Source organism: Pristis pectinata, chromosome 21 (assembly GCF_009764475.1).
Source record: "Pristis pectinata isolate sPriPec2 chromosome 21, sPriPec2.1.pri, whole genome shotgun sequence".
Taxonomy (NCBI): domain Eukaryota; kingdom Metazoa; phylum Chordata; class Chondrichthyes; order Rhinopristiformes; family Pristidae; genus Pristis; species Pristis pectinata.
The window spans coordinates 1,695,526-1,716,164 of record NC_067425.1 but is presented as its reverse complement, the minus strand read 5'-3'; the positions used below and the strand labels follow the sequence as shown (position 1 = coordinate 1,716,164).

At 61.8% G+C, this 20,639-nt stretch overlaps 1 protein-coding gene across 1 annotated transcript; it reads right to left on the bottom strand.

Moving 5' to 3' along the window:
• Window positions 1–162: 162 nt before the first annotated feature.
• wdr81 (WD repeat domain 81) lies at window positions 163–20,389 on the bottom strand. The gene is made up of 11 exons (XM_052035287.1): window positions 20,336–20,389; window positions 15,594–18,913; window positions 14,989–15,096; window positions 11,632–11,819; window positions 10,190–10,371; window positions 7,996–8,161; window positions 6,799–6,949; window positions 5,708–6,379; window positions 4,922–5,067; window positions 4,427–4,606; window positions 163–1,939 (listed from the first exon to the last, which is right to left on the bottom strand). Exons 2-11 carry the CDS (start codon window positions 18,841–18,843, stop codon window positions 1,619–1,621), a joined length of 5,364 nt encoding a protein of 1,787 aa, XP_051891247.1. The 5' UTR covers window positions 18,844–18,913; window positions 20,336–20,389; the 3' UTR covers window positions 163–1,618.
• Window positions 20,390–20,639: the final 250 nt, after the last annotated feature.

The following is a 20,639-nucleotide window of genomic DNA, read 5'->3' as shown; positions in this document are numbered from 1 at the left end:
TTTAACAGCCACCAACATGTGACACAACATTCAATGATCAGAGCCTTGGACCAGATCCCATTACTCCATCACTTTCCCATGCCCACCACACACCCTCCCCACCTCCCACCCCATGGTCCACCCACACCACCCTTCCCCCCCCACTGACAGCAGGTACACTCCTGGGTTTTCAGATCATTTATTTATAAATATTCACAGATGAATCCTCGCCCCATTTCTGGAGAGATCCTACAGGCCACACAGAGAGTGCAGAGAGTGGGAGGCCGCAGTCTGACCCAGTCACTGAGGGAGTCAGCTGCCCAACCCCTCCCGTCCAACCCTGTGAGCAGATGGGGAGGGGTGGGGGGGGGGCTGCGGGTTCCAGCACTGCCCTAGGGAAGGAGGAGGTCAATTCACTGGAAGCAGAAGAGAAAGCAGAACACGAACCTCCCTCTCCACCCACCACCGCTCCCCTCTCCAGCTCCCAGAACCTCCATCGTTAGGTATGTCAGGGATGCCAGACTGCAGACTGTGCGCGCAAAGAGAACACGGCGGTGCACTTGTGTCAACAGTGGGTGTGCATAGATTGTACACATGTCAGTGTGCATAGAGCATGGACATGCCAGGGAGCATGTACGTGGTGTGCACGTGTGTGGGAGTGGTGAGTGTGTAGGGAGTGTGCACTATGGGCAAGTGTGCACAGAGCAGACGCTGTGTGGGAGGTGGTGAGCCAGGCTGACAGCAAGGTGTGACGGTTTTCCTGAGCTCGGGAACAGACCACATCATATCCCTGTCAGTGAAACAAAGCATTGCAGGGCAGAGGTGCACAGGCTGCAGTGATCTGGGTGGGAGCACCAGTAACAGCTGGGTGCTGTGCCCCCCTCCAGTACCCAGGCAGGGGTGGGCAGTACCCAGGTACATGGGGCAGACACACAGCTCCTTCTCTCCCTCTATCCTCCCCCCACCCCCCGACCTTGAGACTGGCCTGACCTTTCCTGGAATCTCTCTCACACCAACTCGCTCCACATGGAATAAGGCAGTAAATGGTGTTGTCATGGTTACCCCCAGTCAGAAACACTTCTAACCCCCACAGCCCCCTGCTTCACCCCCTCGGGGCTGACTGCCCACCCAGTGACACCCCCCTTCCCTTGGCATGTGGTCTCTGTGAAAGGAACCCTGCTGGACCCTCCCTCCCAAACACTGCCCCATTCACCATGCGTGGGGGTCTGTCACCTTGGGGGCAGTGGCGTTGAGCGGCTCCTGGATGGAGCAGTGATGGTCACAAGGCTGGTCCCAGAAACTGATCCCACAGCCCAAGCCATAACTCGTCCGGCACGGCCGGACATAGGCCAGTGCTGGGTCCTGCTCCATCCCTGGATTAACCGCAGACCCATCCCGGTCCAAGGCCTGCGGCGTGGGATGGAGCTGGCCGGGGGTGCGTTAGTGACCACACATCCCATCGTCCTATGCGGAACTGTGCGGGAGACTAGAGGTGGTGGCTGTACCGGGGTCAGTGTGTGCGGGCAGGGTGGGCTTTCTCCCCCAGCCCAGGGCTTGATGGGGGGCAGGGGGTCCCCAAGCTCCCTCATTGTTGCTCTGAGGGGAGCCCACCCCCGACCCATGGGTGACCCAAACCTGACTAGGCCAGCAGCCGGATCATGCCATTGTCCGATCCCAGCAGCAGCAGCCGTTTGGCAGGGAGCACTGCCAGGCTGGTCAGCACGCCACGGAAGTTCTCCCAGCTCAGCTTGCTGGTGGCCACGGGGACTGAGCCGTCCAGCGAGTAGATCCCAATCCGATTGGCCACTGTGCCTGCCACAATTTCATTGCCGTGGAGATCGAAAGCATGCACGGGGTCAGAGAGCGACTTGTAGAGCTGCAAAGGCTTCGGCTCGGACTCCTTCCAGACGGTGAGCGAGTGGTCAGTCGAGGAGCTGACCAGCACGTTCCCCTCCGCTGACTGCAGGAGAAAGCACAGTGAGAGGCCGAGCAGAGACTCCCCAACCCGAACCATCACCCCACACCCCACTCCACTGGGGCAGGGGTCTGAGCCACGGACCACTGGCAGAGGGCAGGTTAGGTTAAAGGAGAGAGAGGAGGGTCAAGGGGTGGGTGTGGGGGAAGGGAAAGGAGGGTCGGAGGTGGGGGAAGGGAGAAGGGGTGGGGGAAGGGGGGGGTCAGGTGTGGGTGTGGGGGTAGGGAGAGGAGGGTCGGTCAGGAGAGAGAGCAGGGGTCCCAGGATTCAGGGTAGGACCTGGAGGCCAGACTGTCACTAGCAGAACAATGGAAATCAGGATCAGGAACAGGAAGAGGACAGAGACAGGGAGGGGTGTGGGGGCTGGAGGGGGTTACAGAGGAAGGGGTGTGGGGACCGGAGGGGGTTACAGAGACGGGGAGGGGTGTGGGGGCTGGAGGGGGTTACAGAGACGGGGATATGCGGTCACAAAAACAGACCGTGATACCCACCCAGTCAGCCAAACTGTGGGGAGAGAAGACAGGCCGAGGTTTCGGGTCAAAGACCTTTCATCAGCACTGGGAAACATTGAAGGGAAGGTCTGTGATTGGCCAGAGATGGAGAAAGCGTGGATGGAGCTGGCCGAGGGGAGATGGGAATTAGTGGATGGGGTTGGTGAGGGAGGGAACTCTGGAAGCAGGACTGTATGGGCTGGTCACTGCAGACGGTGTGGAATGGGCCAAGGTCTGTTACATGCCCGGTCAGGAGAGGAGGGTCACCCCTCAGCCTTCCTCTGGAACCATGCAGGAGGGTAGCTACAGAGCGAGTGGGCCAAGATGGAGGATTGAGGTAGGGTAGAGATGAGTAGAGTTTTGGATGGGTCTCTTTGTGGCTTCCTGATTGGCTGGGAACAGTTGTGGGGTGCCACAGAGCTCAGCGGAGGGGTGGGGTGGGGGAAGGCAGGAGGTTTTGGGTCAGTTTTGTACTTGAACTGCTGCTCTCCCCCCATGGGGCCGGAGTTGTTGAGGGAGGTGATTGCACCTTCAGCTGGGCACGTGGACAGGCGGTGAGCTCTGCTGCTGAGCCACGAACCGCAATGTTTACTCTCCTGTGAAACTTTAGCTAAAAGAACAACAGATTCCTCACCCACGCACTGGCCTCTGGAACTCAAATAACTTACTTAACCTTCGCGCTCCACAACACATCAGCCTGAGTGTGGAGGATGAACAGTCCCAAAGGCTGATGGTTCAAATGGTGGCGCCAAGGTTCAGCAGGTAGAGCTGCTGCCCCACAGCCCTGGAGACCCAGGTTCGATCCTGACCTCTGGCGCTGTCTGCGTGGAGTTTGCACGTTCTCCCTGTGACCGCGTGTGTTTCCCCCGGGTGCTCCGGTTTCCTCCCACATCCCAACGACCTGCGGGTCGGTGGGTTAATTGGCCACCATACGCTGTCCCCAGTGTGCAGGGATGAGGTAAATGAAACACAGGGGAGAGAGAATAAGTTGCAAGGGTAGAGGGAACTCAGTGGGACGGGACGGGATGGACCCATTGCATGGACTGTTCATAACCAAACCTCCTGCGGACAAGCCAGGAGCCGCTGAGAGCTCAGTCTGCCCAGCAGGACGGAGGGTCCACCTCCGGGCACTGCCGTCTCAGGACGTGAGGGTTTCCGATAGGGGGCTGGAGGGGCCCTGAGGTGGAGTGTGATCAGATACAACTCCAATGACAGCAGAGTCAGTCTGGTCTGATTGGCTCGAGGGAGGAGAGGTCACCTGGGGCAGGGACAGTTGAGGGAAATCCATTGGGGATTTTAAACTACTGAGGGAAGGAAGCACTCACAGAAAAACACAGCACAGGAACAGGCCCTTTGGCCCATCGTGTCTGTGCCAACCACAATGCCAATCCAAAGTAATCCCTTCTGCCTGCACATGATCTCTCTCGCTCCATTCTCTACCTGTTCATCTGTCTGTCTCACAGCCTCTTCAATGTTGCTATCATATCTGCCTCCACCACCACCCCAGGCACCCACCACTCTCTGTGTAAAACAACTTGCCCCTCTCTCCTTAAACCCGTGCCCTCCAGTATTTGACATTTCTACCCTGGGAAAAAACAACTTGAATCTCGACTCTCTCTCTGCCTCTCATAATTTTATATACAGGTCTCCCCTCAGCCTCCGACACTCCAGAGAGAACAATCCAAATTTGTCCAACCTCGCATAGCTAATTCAAATGGGTTCAGGCCTCCAAGGGGTCTGGGAGAGCTGGGGAGAGGGGCGAGGTGGGAGACTGGATAACCCACAATGTGTCCAATACCACTGTCCACCCCCGTTTGTGGTTCACACTCTGCCCAGCATCCACTCCCCACCCCCAGACCCCCTCCCCTCCCGCTTGTGGCTCACACACTGCCAGGCCCCCCCACCCCCTCCCGTTTGTGGTTCACACACTGCCCAGCCCCCCCGGCACCCAGACCCCTCCCCACACCCCCCTGGCCCCTACCTTCAGTTGCAGGATGTCACTCTCATGGGCAGGCCACACCTTCAGGATGAGGCCAGTGCGGGTATCCAGCAGGTATATGAAGCCTGAGGAGAAGCCCACCGCCACTGAGCGCCCGCTGGGGCTGACGGCCATGCAGCGGATTAACCCCGCACTGGTGCTCATTCCCAGCCGGAACTCGTGCTGCAAGGCAAGGACATCGTCGTCATTCCGATTCATTGCGGAGCCCAGAGCCCAGGAACGGTGTCCCGCACTGACAGAGAGCGTTCCCCAGAGAGCTCCAACCTGCCCCTCCCTCCACACCAACCCCATCATCACACAGCGCTCCCTCAGTACTGCCCCTCCGTCAGCACCGCCCCTCCCAGTGTGAACCTCCCTCAGTACTGCCCCCCCCCACAGTGTGACCCTCCCTCAGTACCACCCCGCCCACAGTGTGACCCTCCCTCAGTCGATGCTCCCTCAGCCCCCCCTGCGTTGGGTGGGGGTGGGGGGGGTTACCTGCAGGCCGGGTTTGCGGGGGTCGATGAAGTGCAGCACAGCATCGGACGTACCAACCAGTAGGCTGCAGTGAGGGGCAGGTGTGGCAGCAACAGCCGTGATCGGGTTCCGGGAGTCGAAGCCATCAAATATCCGGATCGGTTTTCCTGGAAAACAGGAGCGTGAGAGCCTGGGGGTGGGAACAACGCGAGCAGAGGGGGAGCGACCCCACGGGTGGTGCCGGGCACTGGGGCGGCAAGGGACAGAGCCCCTCGGGTGTGGTGGGGGTGTGGGGGAACCCACGAGCTGAGCCCTGCATGGGTGGGAGCAGGAAGCTACTACCCCCCTCCCTTGGGGGTAATCTCCCTACCCCCCCAGCACAGGAAGATGGGGGGGGGCGGGGGTCAGTTGTCTCTCCCCGCGGCTCTGGCCACACTGGGGCTGGTCAGCAAGGCCCACCCACTGGGTGCCCACCCAGCCCAGGGGTGGGAACCACCCTGGTGAGTGCCCAGGTCGCTCAGGGACCAGGCGAGCGGGCACCAGAGGGTCACTGCCAGGAGACCCCAGCACAGCATCAGTGGAAGGCCATTCAGCCCATCATTCCTGAGGCAGGAGGAGGGGGAGGAGGAGGAGGAGGTCCAGTCACTGAGTGTACCCAAGGTGGAGGGTTTCCGGAGGTTTGGGGAAATCGAGGGACACGGGAACACCCCGAGTGGTGGGATAGGCTCCGGGCTGAATCGCCTGCTCCTACCCCCTTACCCACCCCCCCAAACCCGGCAGGGGTCCCAGCCCAGCCATGGAACTCACCTGTGAACTGGTCCCAGATGTGCACAGTGCCGTCACAGCTGGCCACCTGCTGCAGAGCCTCCAGCTGTTGCGCGGAGAAGACAGCGCGACGGTGCTGGGTGTAGGTGAGCCGGGGCCCCACTGTGCTGGTGCCGTCGCCCCGGTTGTAGAGAGGCCAGAGGCGCACCGTCTTGTCGCGGCCCGCGCTGAGGAAGAAGTCCTCTCCATCCAGGGGGCAGAGTGCGCGCACGGTCCCCGAGTGCCCGCTGAAGGTCTGCAGCCGGATCTGGTGGAAGTGAAAGTGCTGGTCCAGCTGCCCGCGCCCCACCTCGTACCGCCAGTGCGCCAGCCAGTTCCCGTCCAGCCAGCGCCCGCTGCGCCCCAGCTCCTGCTTCAGGGAGCCAGGCTCCTGGGTGTCCAGGGGCAGGGAGCTGGGCCGCACCTGTGCCGAGCCGGAGACTGTCCGCGGCGCACCCGGCCCGATCTCGATCCGGTTCCCCACCATGGCGCTGCCGAAGGTGCCGCTCAGTCCATCCTCGGCCCCCACACCGTCCCCCGGACACAGGTCACTGCTGTCCGGCGAGGGGGTGGCTGGATTCGCAGCAGCCCGAGCACTGACCTCCTCCTGGTAGCAGGCAGCCATCCGCCACACCAGCTCGTGGTTCCACAACACTCGCTTGATGGTCGCGTCTCCTGTGCCGGGGCAGAGGTGGGGGGGGGGGGGGTTCAGGTGGGTCCGTGGGTGGGTCAGGGCAGAAGGACACCCCCAGTGCTCACCCACCTTTAACTAACCCCTCGCCTTGCATGGATCATGCCCCCCACCCACAGATCCCCAACCTCTCCAACCCACTGATCCAAACCCACCCAACCCCCCCTTCCAATGGGAGAACAGCTCCCCATCCCCCCCCACAACACCCCCCACCTTGACCCATCTCATCATGCTCATCCCACCCCCCCCAGCTCTATTGCCCTCCAGCCCAGCACAGCCCCCTCCACCCCAAACATCACCCCCTCCTCCAGACCCCCCCATCCCACTCTGCCCAAGGTCCTTCACTGCCCCGTCCTACCCTGCACCCACTCCCCCCCAGGCGCACCCATGCCCTCCACCCTACCGATCAGACAGTTGAATGGGATGTAGGCAGAGAAGGCCATCTCCAGGCTGAACACCTCCTCCAGCTCATCGAGGGCAGCAAGATCCCAGGCACCACCGACATCCGCCACGGGCACTCCTGACCAACCAGGGGACCCTTCACTCAGCCCCATCTGCAGAAACCAACACAGGGCTCAGCAACATGTGCATGCACATGTGGTAGGGGTCGGTGGATGAGGGAGGGGTCAATGAAGGAACAGATATTCTCACATTCATTAGTGAAGCATTTCCACAAAACCCAGGACACCGCACAGTCTCTGCACCAACACATGCACAGCAGGAGGTCACCAGCGGAACAACTGCTTCCTCATCGAGATAAAGCCTTGCTTTAATATCCCATAACCCCAGCAACCCCCTCACCACCACCACCCCCGCCCCAACAGCACAGTGCTCCCTCAGCACTGCCCCTCCTACAGTGCGGTTCTCCCTCAGCACCGCCCCTCCTACAGTAACACTCCCTCAGCACCGCCCCTCCCACTGTGGCCCTCCCTCAGTACCACCCCTTTTTTTGTATAAAACGTTTATTAGCTAAAAGCACTACAGAAGACTACAAATATCAAATGTGTACATCTAATACAGAAAGGACCATCTAATCAACTGCACAACTTCAGAGATTTCTGTAAACTAACACCCCCAAAAACACATATGTCATTACGCCTGCTACCGCAACACTCAATACTTCATATCAAAATCGTATTGGTGTTGTCCACGACACACACCATCCCGAGGGGCCCACCGAGCACGGAACTCGGCCAGGGCACCCGCGGAGACAGCGTGCTCCTGTTCCATCAGTACTGCCCCTCCCACAGTGTGATCCTTCCTCAGTACCGCCCGTCCCACAGTGACACTCCCTCAGTACTGCCCGTCCCACAGTGACACTCCCTCAGTACCGCTCGTCCCACAGTGTGATCCTTCCTCAGTACCGCCCGTCCCACAGTGACACTCCCTCAGTACTGCCCGTCCCACAGTGTGATCCTTCCTCAGTACCGCCCGTCCCACAGTGACACTCCCTCAGTACTGCCCCTCCGACAGCTCTCCAGTACACGCCAGGAGTTTCATGCTTGGGGTGGGAGTATCAACAGGAGTGTTGGTCTCGTGCCCTCTTGCCCCCCACCCCCGTCCCCTCGGGGCCCAGCACTGTGGCTTCACCAGCACCCACCTTCTCCCTCAGGTCTGGGATGATGGAGAATCCCTCGAAGAAGCGGCGCAATGTCTCGCTCATGTGCTGCGTCACCATCTCCTGGCCGATCCTCAGGCACACCAGGGCGATGAGGCTGAGGGTCTTCACGCCCAGCACAGAGCGAGCCTGTGCCCCACCCGGAAAGCTGAGAAAGTCACACCGTTACCAACACGACTGAACCACCAGGACAAGTCACCACACTGACCAGGACACAAAACCACCCCACACTGGCCTCACCCTGAGTCATGTCACCCAGTGCCGACACCTCCCTCAGCAGGCAGTCCCACACAACACCAGCCATCTCAGGCAAGTGTCCTCTACACTACCCCACGCCGCACAGAGACGTTTCCTGCACACCCTCCACTTCCTCGCCCTCATCTGCCATCCGGACTCACCGTGGTGGTCCGTCCCGTCATCCGCAGTGATGGGGTCCCCACTGGAAGTTTCCCTACACCGGAGGCCTCTCCCTTTACCTGGGGACCTGGGGTGGGGAGCACTGCACAGATTTCAAAGTTGGTTCACAGACTCCCCAGCCACCTGCCACTTCTGTAGCCTGGGGGCGGGGGGGGGGGGGGGTGTCCGTGTCCCACCTACACACCGAGTGGGAAAGGTTACAGCCCCTGGCTGAGTGTTTGACGGGGCTGCTCCTCAACTTCTGGTCACACTTCAGCCCCACACTCCTGATCTCTGGGCACCCGGTGGAGAGGGGAGTGGGACGGTTGGGGGAACCTCCTCGTTAGTCTGCTCTTGGGCCTGACCAAGGTAGAAAATAGGCTGAAAAACGACAGATGGAATTTAATGCAGACAAGTGTGAGGTGTTGCACTTTGGGAGGACAAACCAGGATAAGACTTACACAGTGAATGGTAGGGCTCTGAGGTGTACGGTAGAACACAGGGATCTGGGAATACAGGTCCATAGTTCCTTGAAAGTGGCATCACAGGTAGATAGGGTCATAAAGAAAGCTTTTGTCACTTTGCCCTTCATAAATCAGGGCACTGAATACAGGAGTTGGGATGTTATGCTGAAGTTGTACAAGACCAAATTTAAAGTATTGTGTGCAGTTCTGGTCACCTACCTACAGGAAAGATATCAATAAGCTTGAAAGAGTGTAGAGAAAATTTACAAGGATGTTGCCAGGGCTTGAGGACCTGAGTAACAGGGGAAGGTTGAATAGGTTAGGACTTTATTCCCTGGAGTGCAGGAGAATGAGGGGAGATCTCACAGAGGTATACAAAATTGTGAGGGGTATAGATAGGGTGAATGCATGCAGGCTTTTCCCCCTCAGGTTGGGTGAGACTAGAACTGGAGGACATAGGGTTAGGGTGAAAGGTAAAATATTTAAGGGGAATCTGAGGGAAAACTACTTCACTCAGAGAGTGGTGCGAGTGTGGAACGAGCTGCCAGCGGAAGTGGTGGATGCAGGTTCAATTATAACATTTAAGAGAAGTTTGGATAGGTCCATGGATGGGAGGGGTTTGGAGGGATATGGTCTGGGTGCAGGTAGATGGAACTAGGCAGAAGATCAGGTTAGCATGGACGAGATGGGCCAAAGGGCCTGTTTCTGTGCTGTAGTGCTCTATGACAATGTAGCCACTAACAGGTCCAGGTAGCGAGTTGTTAAGGGTTCGACCCAAGCCGACTGCCTGCCCCTCTTCTGAGGATATGTCCATGCCCAGGTGTCCCTGGAGAGGGAGCACGTGGTGTCCACTGGTTCTCTGGAGGCCTTCCGGGACCACTGAGCTCTGCGGGGAGGAGTGTGTCCCAGACAGGAAGTATTATGCTTTAGTGTGACGACGATGTGAAGTCTGTAAACGTTCAGATGAGAATGTAAGTATTGGAAATGTGCAAATAAACCTGGGTTACATGCAGAGTAAGGGTGCCTGGATTGGTGTTGACCCATGGTGTGAGGAAGGGGTTGCGCCTGACTCGCACTCCCCCCACCCCCACATCAGCCGGTACCCAGCTCCTGCTGCTCTGGCGGAACCACACCAGTGGTCCCGTCAGTGGAGGCACCACTGGGGCCAGGTGGGACTCACCTGGTGGTGGGGGGCGGGACTCAACTGGTGAGAGGGGAATGGGGCCAGGTGGGACTCACCTAGCAAGGGGAGGGACTCACCTGGCAAGGAGGTGGGCAAGGCAGGACTCAGCTGGCAAGGGTGGGGTGGGACTCACCTGGCGAGGGGGGTGGTGAGCACATCCAGCACAGGTAAGAGCAGGTCCTGGTTGACTTTGGGTAGGATGTCCATCAAGGTCGTGTCCGACAGGTAGACAATGATCTTCTGCATCAGTACCACCGCTGCCAACAGGCCAGCCTCTTTCCGACTGTTCAGCCGCCGGTTGTTGCCAGGGGCAACCTGTGGGACAGCACACTCAGGGTCAAAGGGCAGCCAACACCAGCCCCCCCAACCCCCACATCCACTCCCCCAATCCAGGAACAGTCGCACAGCCCAGGATCCCATCCCATTCCACCATTGGTTCAACCGGCTGGCTCTCGGCTCGTTTCCATGGATACCCACTCACATCACCACCTCGCGCCTCCCTCACCAGGAGGTAAAACTTTGAGGTTCCAACCCTCAGTGAGCCCGCCCACGTACAACAAGAGCAGCAGCCACCACAGGCCCTTCAGCCCATCCAGCCTACCCCCCACATCAACCTCGTGGCTAATCTCCTCCCTCACTTGCCTCTCCCAGTGTGACCCTCCCTCAGCACCGCCCCTCCCACAGTGTGACCCTCTCCCTCAGCACCGCCCCTCCCACAGTGTGACCCTCTCCCTCAGCACCGCCCCTCCCACAGTGTGACCCTCTCCCTCAGCACCGCCCCTCCCACAGTGTGACCCTCTCCCTCAGCACCGCCCCTCCGTGTGACCCTCTCCTTCAGCACCACCCCTCCCAGTGTGACCCTCCCTCAGCACCGCCCCTCCCAGTGTGACCCTCCCTCAGCACCGCCCCTCCCACAGTGAGACCCTCTCCCTCAGCACCGCCTCCCACAGTATGACCCTCTCCCTCAGCACCGCCCCTCCCACAGTGTGACCCTCTCCCTCAGCACCGCCCCTCCCACAGTGTGACCCTCCCTCAGCACCGCCCCTCCCACAGTGTGCCCCTCCCTCAGCACCGCCCCTCCCACAGTGTGCCCCTCCCTCAGCACCGCCCCTCCCACAGTGTGACCCTCTCCCTCAGCACCGCCCCTCCCACAGTGTGACCCTCTCCCTCAGCACCGCCCCTCCCACAGTGTGACCCTCTCCCTCAGCACCGCCCCTCCCACAGTGTGACTGCGTAGTTGAAGATCAGTGCAGACTTTGTGGGCAGAAGTGCCTGTCTCCATGCTGTAACCTGAAGATGTCCCGTCACACAGATGCAGACAGTTTCTGTTTCCCGTGACCATTTCTGTGGGTGAACGTGGGGCTGAGTTTTTGGACCAAGAGTAAAATCGAGGTACAGCTGAGAGAGGAAGTGGGAAGCGGCTGCTGTGGGCAGGACGCAGAGACAGGTCACAGTAAACCAGGTGGTGTCTCTGGTCACTTCAGATGGTGAGGGACAGCGTGGGCGGCAGGACATCAGTAACCACACCCCTCCCTCTGTACCAGAAACAGCGAGGGGTCCAGAGCTCGAGCGTACCAGGTAGGCGACGTAGGGGAGGCACTGGTAGGTGAGGACAGGCTCTCCGTAGAGCTGGGCCACGTGTATCAGGCAGTCCAGCACTGGGCGCGCCGCCACGTCTCCCAGCACTGGCCGGTGCTTGTACACACTGCCCACACACGGCAGGTCCTCCTCTCCATTCACCACAAACTGCTGCTTCTCCGGACCTGCGGGGAGAGGGGGGAGAGCAGTTAACACCAGTGTTCCAGCACATGGGTCCCGAGAGGTGGGGGTGTCCAGTGTCTGGACCACAGCCACTACCCCACCGGTCTGGGCACCTGGGGTAGGGTGAAGCAGGGTCCCACCCCCAGCATAAACAATGACAGAACCATCCCACCCCTGGGACCAGCAGCACCCTACGGCTCAAAACCAACCAGACGTGGGCATTCCCCAGTCACTGCCATCACCAACTCTCCCCACAGCCCCCACCCACACTTGCTCCACTCACTCAGGCTACTCCAAGAGCAAGCCCGCCACCCGTCCCACCAGGGACCAGGGCAGTAGGTGCAGGGCAACACCACCCACAGGATCCCCTCCATGTCACACACCACCCTGACATGGAAATATATCACCGTCCCTTCACTGTCACTGGGCCTAAACCCTGGAACGCCATAGGAACACCTTTGGATAAAGGCGGCAGCTCACCTGACCCTCGGGGGCAGTTAAGGATAGGAAATAAATGCCGGTCTGCCCACTGACTCCACAAACAAAGAAAGGAGTGGCTCCTGCTAGGACTGGATTGATGGCTGAGGGTTTATGTGCTGAGGAAGTACAGCCAGACAAATTAAAGTCAACCTATGGAAATCAATAAATCCTTTGGAAATTAAAGACAGCTTCTTCAGGAGGTTAAACAGATAACTTAAAAATCAGCACTCCCGGGGCAGGGACAGCTCAAATATCACACAAGAGTGAAGCTCCCTCTGCACCGTCCCATCACACACTCCCGGGGTCAGACACAGGGTGAAGCTCCCTCTGTACCGTCCCATCACACACTCCTGGAGTCAGACACAGGGTGAAGCTCCCTCCGCACCATCCCATCACACACTCCCGGGGTCAGACACCCGGTGAAGCTCCCTCCGCACCATCCCATCACACACTCCTGGGGTCAGACAGAGTGAAGCTCCCTCCGCACTGTCCCATCACACACTTCCGGGGTCAGACACAGAGTGAAGTTCTGTCCCATCACAGTTGCAGAAGTTAGATGGGTTTCTGTTCCCCATGAGGTATTCCTTTGGTTAACTGTGGTGGAGAGTTTCTGGACCAAATACAAATAAAAGAGGAAGTAGAACAGAGAATATAAAACAAAAGAAATTTGGGAAATTCTGGCATCGATCCTTAATTGGGGCTGGGAATACAAGAAGTGATCCAGCTACTCCCATCTGCCGGCACATGATCCATATCCCCCATTCCCTTCACGTGTTTGTACAATGCCTCAAACTTTTCTACCGTAACTGCCTCCACCACCTCCCCTGGCAGCATGTTCCGGGCACCCACCGCTCTCTGTGTAAGAATACCTGTAAATCTCCTTTAAACTTTCCCCCGCCGACCTTAACTCTACACCCTCCAGTATTTGACATTTACACCCAGGGAGAAAGACTGACCGTCTCCCCTATCTACACCTCTCATCATTTTATAAACTTCTGTCAGCCCTCCCCTCAGCTTCCGACACTCCAGAGAAAACAACTCAAGCTGGTCCAACCTCTCGTTATAGCTCATGGCCTTCAATCCTGGTAAACCTCTTCCGCACACTTTCCAAAGCCCCCACACCCTTCTGTAATGGAGAGACCAGAACCGCACACAATACTCCAAATAAGGGACCTGATAAGCCAGACTCATTCCTGTTTCCTTGGACACAATCACATCCAGCGGGAGGGGAGATGGTGCTGCAAGAACTGAGGGGTAGAGCTCGGGAGAGTTAACCAAAGAACACGGCAAGTAGGAGCCTCCCAACCCTCGCGCCCGCTCCACTATCCACCGACATCACAGCTCACGTTCTGCCTCAGCACCACTTCCATATCCCTCGAATCCCTCAATGTCCGGAAATCCATCCACCTCTGTTCTGAACGTACTTAGGCACCGAGCCCCCTCAGGGAGAGTACCAGAGAGTCACCCATCTCTGAATGAACACAGCTCTCCTCATCGCTGTTCTAAACAGACAACCCCTTATTCTCAAACTGTGCCCCGGTCCTGGACTCCACAGCATGGGGGAACATCCAGACCATCGACCCTGTGAAAATATTTAAGTTTCAATGAGATCTCCTCTCGTTTTCCAGAGATCGGGCCCAGTCAACCTCTCCTCACGTGGAAACCCACCATCCCGAAACCTGTCTGGTGAACTTTTGCTGCACTCGCCCTGGGCAGGTATGTCCTTCCTAAAGCAGGAAGACCAGAACTGTCCACAATGCTCCCATGGGATCTCACCAACGTGCTGTACAATTGCAGTAGGACTTCCTTATGTGTGTGATCAAAGCTTCTCGGAGCTAGGGGACAGTGGGGGAGAGTGGAGGAACACATGGGGGATGAGATCGTACGTGGAGGAACGTGGGTTATGAAGATATTCCGTCCCCTATCCCAGGGGCTGGGGAAACTGGGAATAGCAGAAAGGGGTTTGACACATGAGAGAGAGGGACTACGGTGAAGGGAAGGGACTGGTGCGAGGAGGGAGGTGTCACAAGCTGTTAGGGACCCGCAGCAGAGTGCTCAGGAGTTACCCGCAGCACTGGCTCTGGTGATGGGGGTGTGCCCAGTCAATGTCAGTACCTACTCCAGCGTCCAGGAGCGAGGGTCCCAGCCCCCAGGACAGGACCACAGCCCCCAGCGGTCACTGGGCGAGGTGTGTCACTCGCAGTGCATGGGAGCAGAGTGCGCAGTCAGTGGGGAGGGGGAGCCGCAGCTGATGATGGCCGTGGATGGGGGGGGGGGGGGGGGGGGGAGGTGGGGGTCCCAGCATCCAGTTGGTTTTGTGCTTTGGGGAGTTGGGGGTTGAGGGGGGGAGCATAGCTCGGTTACTGTGTACACCGGGGTTCTGTACTGGGGGTGGGGACCCTCCCTCACCCACCAGCCAGGCCCTGAACCCACCTCACAGTGGGGGGTCAGGAGCTGGGCTCCTCAGGTGCATGCTGCCACTGACCATTCCCTTGGGGGTCGTGCCCTTTGACGGTGATCGCTCCCGGGGGGTGGGCACAGGGTGATCCCGCTCCCCACCCCACCCCCACTGCTCCAACCACAGGTGTTACAGTGATGAGGGGCAGTGCGGGGAGGGGTCCCTGCAGCGACCTCACCCACCCACCCAACGAATTCAGTCCTGGGAGCCCACTGCACCCCCCGTGACCTTACCAAAGTAGCAGGTGACAAGGAGGCGCAGAAGGTTCCGGACGATGTGCCGGGAGCTGAGAGTGGGGCCCAGCTTGGCCGACAACCACTTCACCGTCTTACAGGCCGTGTCTGTGGGAGGCGAAAAGTGTCAGTGGTGGGACCGTCCCCCCGCGCCCCCCCCCACCCCCCCCCCCAAGAACAACAGACCCGCCCACTCACCCCGGCACTGCCCACCCCACCCTCTCCCCCGGCACCATGCACTGCCCACCCACAAACCCCACCCCACCCTCACAGCCCTGTGCACTCCCCCCTTCCACCCCACCCTCACACACACCCCTCCCCCAGCATCATGCAGTCCACCCTACCCTCTCCCAACCCCCAGCACAGCGCACTCCCCCTCCCGCATGCACCTGTGACCAGCGCTCTGGTTGCCGAGCGGGGCAGTGCGCAAGGTGCCTCCCCCGGGAGGGAGGGACGGACGCCATCCCAGGCACACGGAACCAGCTGAGACGAGCATCCGGTCAGCAGGGAGCAGCTGGGCCGAAGGGCCAGATCCCTCCCAACCCCCCTGAGCCCAATGCCCCCCTCCCCCCACAGCAGTTGCCGGGCGCTGAGGGGCCCATTACCCAGTAATATCTTCTGCTCCTTGCCCTCACTCAGCTCCTCGTCCTCCTCCTCCACACTCTCCCTCAGCACCTCGCACTCCTGGGCGGCCAGGCCGGGGCAGAGGGCGGCTGCATCCTCCGCTGGGGTCGCTCCCTCCTCCTCCTCCGGCTCCTCCTCCTCCTCTTCCTCGGGCTGCAGGGGGCCCTCAGTCAGCCTCAGGTCTTGCCCGGCAGGCGAAGGGAGGGCCGGCCCCTCCTTGGGCTCGGAGTCCAGGCCCGGCTCGTCCGCTGAGGCCTCACTGCTGCCGCTGCCGTCTCCCCCAGCCTCCGCCTCACCCAGGAAGATGCCCGCCGGCAGCTCCTCGCTCTCGACCAGCTCGGGCCCGCTGCTCAGGTAGTCGGCGGCGGCCTTGCTCTCCCCGCCGCCGTAGGCAGGCCCTGTCTCGTCCTCCAGCCCCCCCCCAAGTCCCGCGCCCTCAGCGGTGCCCTCGTGCCCAGTCAGCACCTGCAGGAGGTGGGGCAGGAGGCTGGCCAGGAAGGCGCGGAGGCCCAGCCTCACCACCAGCTGCAGCACGAAGCAGTCTGTGTAGAGGTAGAAGCGGCCGGCCAGGTAACCGGGCCTCTCGTAGACGCCGGCCAGGGGGGCGAGCAGGCAGCGCTGGGCACCACGGGGGCCCAGAGCCCGTGCCATGGGCTCGAACAGGTACCAGGCAGAGTAGACGGCAGTGGCCTCGGCGGACAGCAGCTCCAGGACGAAGGGCAGCAGTATGTCCAGGCCCTCGGGCTCCACTAGCTCCAGCAGCCGCTCCAGCTGCTGCCAGAGCGAGAAGACGAACTCGCGGCCCAGCGCCGCGCCCTCCCCGGGGGCTCGGAAGCTGCAGGCCAGGCGGTGCAGGCCGGGGAAGTAGGCCGGGAAGGGGATGGTGGGGCAGCAGGGGCTGAGCAGCAGGCTGGGGCTGGGCGGGGGCAGCCCCTCCAGCACGGGCAGGTAGCGGTAGCCGCCGGGCCCGGCACCCTCCTCCGGCGGCAGCAGGGTGAGCACGGCCTGCTGCAGGGGCCCCGCCACCTCCCGCAGCCGGGAACGGGCCAGCCTGCCAACAGCCTGCAGCCGGTCAGCCAGAGAGGCCTCCGGGCCCAGAGGCCGCAGCTGCTGGGCGAAGAAGATCTCGGCCACAAAGGCGCCGAAGGCCTGCATGTCACGCTGGAGCAGGCAGGAGAGGTGGGGGGGGTGGGGGCGGTTCCGAGGCGGGGGTGGGGGAGGGGGACCCTGCAGGCCGCGGGTCAGGAAGCTGCCCAGCCTCTCCAGCTCCTCCAGCGGCTGCAGTGGGTTGAAGCCCTCGGGCAGCAGCACCAGACCCTCCTCCCTGTCGCCCGGGCCCCAGGCCTGGCTCGCCCGGCCCAGAAGTGGGCCGGCAGCTGAGGGAGGCTCCTCTGAGGCCGAGAGGGAATCCAGCGCCTCGGTCCCCTCCTCCAGGTCTCCCGCCGGCTCCGGGCCCACCGGCTCCCTCCCCTCCTCCTCCTCGGGCACTGGCCCGGAGACCCGGGCCTGCTCCCCCAATGGCCCGGGCACCTGCTGCGGTCTGCGGGCGATGGCTGGCGGCTCCGCCGGCGCCCAGCTGGGCCCCACCAGGCGCTGGGGGTGCGGCTGGTCGAAGAGCTGCACCACCCCGTAGCTGGTGAGGTGGGTGTGTGCGTCGACCAGCGGCAGGCACACATTCTTGGCCCGCACTGCCTCCTTGCCCGACAGCTGGTAGCCGAAGGTGAGGTCCACCCAGTGGTGCAGGTTGAGTGAGACCTCGGGGGACTCGAGGAGCTGGCGGTGAACAGCGATGAATTCCCGGTAGGAGCCGCACCAGGCGGGCACCTCCAGGTCAGGCATGTCGGGGTGGATGGACTGGAAGATGGTGGGGTCGGTGTAGAATTCGGGGATGCACTCGTCCGGTGTCCACGCCTGCATGCGCTCCACGCTGGCCGGGTACTCGTGGGGCTCCCACTGGGAGCGCACGTGGCGGCAGAGCAGGGCGCGTGGGGTGCGGCGGGCCGTGTACACATAGTAGGTGATGTCCGACAGCACGTCGGGGATGTGGTGGGGCACGTGCAGCCTCTCACCGCTCTGGCCGCCACCCGCAAATGCCTCCCTGGTCATCTGGTAGGTGAAGTCCAGCTGCTTGTCCCCCTTGTTGAGGCGGAACTTGGACTTGCGGAGGTCGCGGAACTTGCCATGGGGGGCGGTGAAGTCCACCACCCAGGGCAGCACTGGGTGGTAGTTGGGGTCACCAGACCTGCGGCCCGCCAGCCGGTTCAGCCCCATCAGGTAGGTGAAGTTGCTGATCCGACCGTGGACCCAGGCGGTCACCAGTTCCCACAGCTCCTGGGGCTCCCGGCCCAGCCTCTCCTCATCAACCCCCTCCCTCTCCCCCTGGCCTCCTCCCTCTGCCTCCTCGTAGTCGGCCAGGCTGATGCGCAGCTGGGTGAAGAGCCGGTCGTCCAGCGTCAGGTGGGCCAGGGAAAGGCCTCCGCAGGCCAGGCCCTCCCGGTGACAGGCCTGCATGGCCTGCAGGGCCTGGTACAACACAAACAGCACCTTGGCATGGCTGCTGGCCAGCTTGGCAGGGCTGAAGTTGAGGGCATCCCGCAGGGTGTAGCAGGGGAGGGGCTGCACCAGGTACAAGGCCTCGGGCGACTCCAGCAGTGCCTCGGCGGGCAACAGGTTGGGGTGGGGGGTCCCTGAGGGTGGGGGTGGGCTTTCCTCCCGCTGGGGGCTGCCTCCGGGCCCCACCCAGACGAAGTTGCACGCCATCACCTTGCTGAGGGAGGCCTTCAGGGCCTGCACACAGGAGGAGACTGCTGTCTCGGATCCGGGCCCAGCCGGGGCTCCCTCCGGCCTGGCGTACCGCTCGTGAGCCTCCTGCCACAGGTTCCGGTAGTTCTGTTCAGCCACGTGGCTCATGAAACTGCAGTAGGAGTCGAGATCCGGGCCCGGGGTGCGGGGCTCCTGGGGCAGCCAGCGGGCCAGCCGGCTCTTCCTCAGGCCCTGGATGGAGACCCTGGTCCAGCCGTTAGGCAGCTTGGTGACCGAACGCTGCAAGAGGGTGCAGAGTTCGGTCTCACTCACCCCCTCCGGCCTGGGGCAGGGGCCAGCCCAGCTCTGCTTCAGGGCGCCCACCCACCTCACCGGCACCAGGGCCACCAGCTGACTGCCCTCAGCCGGCACCAGCTGCCTCCGCTCAATGCCCAGGTCCCTCTCCACACCAGCCATCAGCCACTCCATCCCGCACTGCCTCCCACCAGGGCATCGGCTGCTGGGAGAGGCCGACTGATCGACAGCGGACGGAGCCCACCTGCAGAACACAAAGCAGGCCAGCTCAGAGTGTGTGTGTGTGTGTGTGTGTGTGTGTGTGTGTGTGTGACCCCCCCAACCCACCAAACTCTCCCATCCCCACTGACCTTTCCCCTACCAGGTTCAGTCTGTGACGCATGCGGCCCCCCCCCAACCCACCAAACTCTCCCCTGCCCCCCACCCAGCTCAGTCTGTAACCTGCATCCCTCCGCACCATCCCGTCACACACTCCCGGGGTCAGACACAGGGTGAAGCTCCCTCCGCACCGTCCCGTCACACACTCCCGGGGTCAGACACAGGGTGAAGCTCCCTCCGCACCGTCCCGTCACACACTCCCGGGGTCAGACACAGGGTGAGGCTCCCTCCGCACCGTCCCGTCACACACTCCCGGGGTCAGACACAGGGTGAGGCTCCCCCCGCACCGCCCCGTCATACAATCCCGGGGTCAGACACAGGGTGAGGCTCCCTCCGCACCGTCCCATCACACACTCCCGGGGTCAGACACAGCGTGAGGCTCCTTCCACACCATCCCGTCACACACTCCCGGGGATACACACACAGTGAAGCTCCCTCTGCACCGTCCCGTCACACACTCCCGGGTTCGGACACAGGGTGAAGCTCCCTCCGCACCATCCCGTCACACACTCCCGGGGTCGGACACAGGGTGAAGCTCCCCCCGCACCGTCCCGTCACACACTCCCGGGGTCGGACACAGGGTGAAGCTCCCCCCGCACCGCCCCGTCACACACTCCCGGGGTCGGACACAGGGTGAAGCTCCCCCCGCACCGTCCCGTCACACACTCCCGGGGTCGGACACAGGGTGAAGCTCCCCCCGCACCGTCCCGTCACACACTCCCGGGGTCGGACACAGGGTGAAGCTCCCCCCGCACCGCCCCGTCACACACTCCCGGGGTCGGACACAGGGTGAAGCTCCCCCCGCACCGCCCCGTCACACACTCCCGGGGTCGGACACAGGGTGAAGCTCCCCCCCCGCACCGTCCCGTCACACACTCCCGGGGTCGGACACAGGGTGAAGCTCCCCCCGCACCGTCCCGTCACACACTCCCGGGGTCGGACACAGGGTGAAGCTCCCCCCGCACCGTCCCGTCACACACTCCCGGGGTCGGACACAGGGTGAAGCTCCCCCCGCACCGTCCCGTCACACACTCCCGGGGTCGGACACAGGGTGAAGCTCCCCCCGCACCGTCCCGTCACACACTCCCGGGGTCGGACACAGGGTGAAGCTCCCCCCCCGCACCGTCCCGTCACACACTCCCGGGGATACACACACAGTGAGGCTCCCATCTCCCAGTCCCGGGCCGGCTCTGCCACTGAAGCTGCCCGCCTGTCTGCGCGTCTCTCTCGGTCGCCGTTCCCGCCGCCGCCCCGGGCAGGATCAGCGCCGGCCCGGCCCCGGACTCACCGAGCGCCGCTGGCGAGAGCAGGTCAGATGACTGGTCACGTGACGCGCGCCCGCCCACCGAGCGGCACGTGACCCGGAACTCGGAAACTGATGAGATGAGCAGTTCCCCCCGGGGCTGCCTGATCCCATTGGTGGGGGCGGGGAACCGGGGGGGAGGGGCGACTCCCCACCCCACCCCACCCCCCCACCCCCTACCCCACACACCCACCCCTACCCCACCCAACCCCCACACCCCACTACACCCCCCACAACCCCCTACCCCACTTACCACAACTCCTACCACACCTCGTTCACCCCTGCCCCA

Excerpts from the sequence above, each read along its gene's own strand:
- wdr81 (XM_052035287.1), bottom strand. The coding sequence starts at position 18,843 with ATGGAGTGGCTGATGGCTGGTGTGGAGAGGGACCTGGGCATTGAGCGG. Across the intron at positions 11,820-14,988 it reads CCTTGTCACCTGCTACTTTG|GTCCGGAGAAGCAGCAGTTT; the intron begins GTAAGGTCACGG and ends CTCTCCCCGCAG. Across the intron at positions 8,162-10,189 it reads CTCACCACCCCCCTCGCCAG|CTTTCCGGGTGGGGCACAGG; the intron begins GTGAGTCCCACC and ends TGACTTTCTCAG.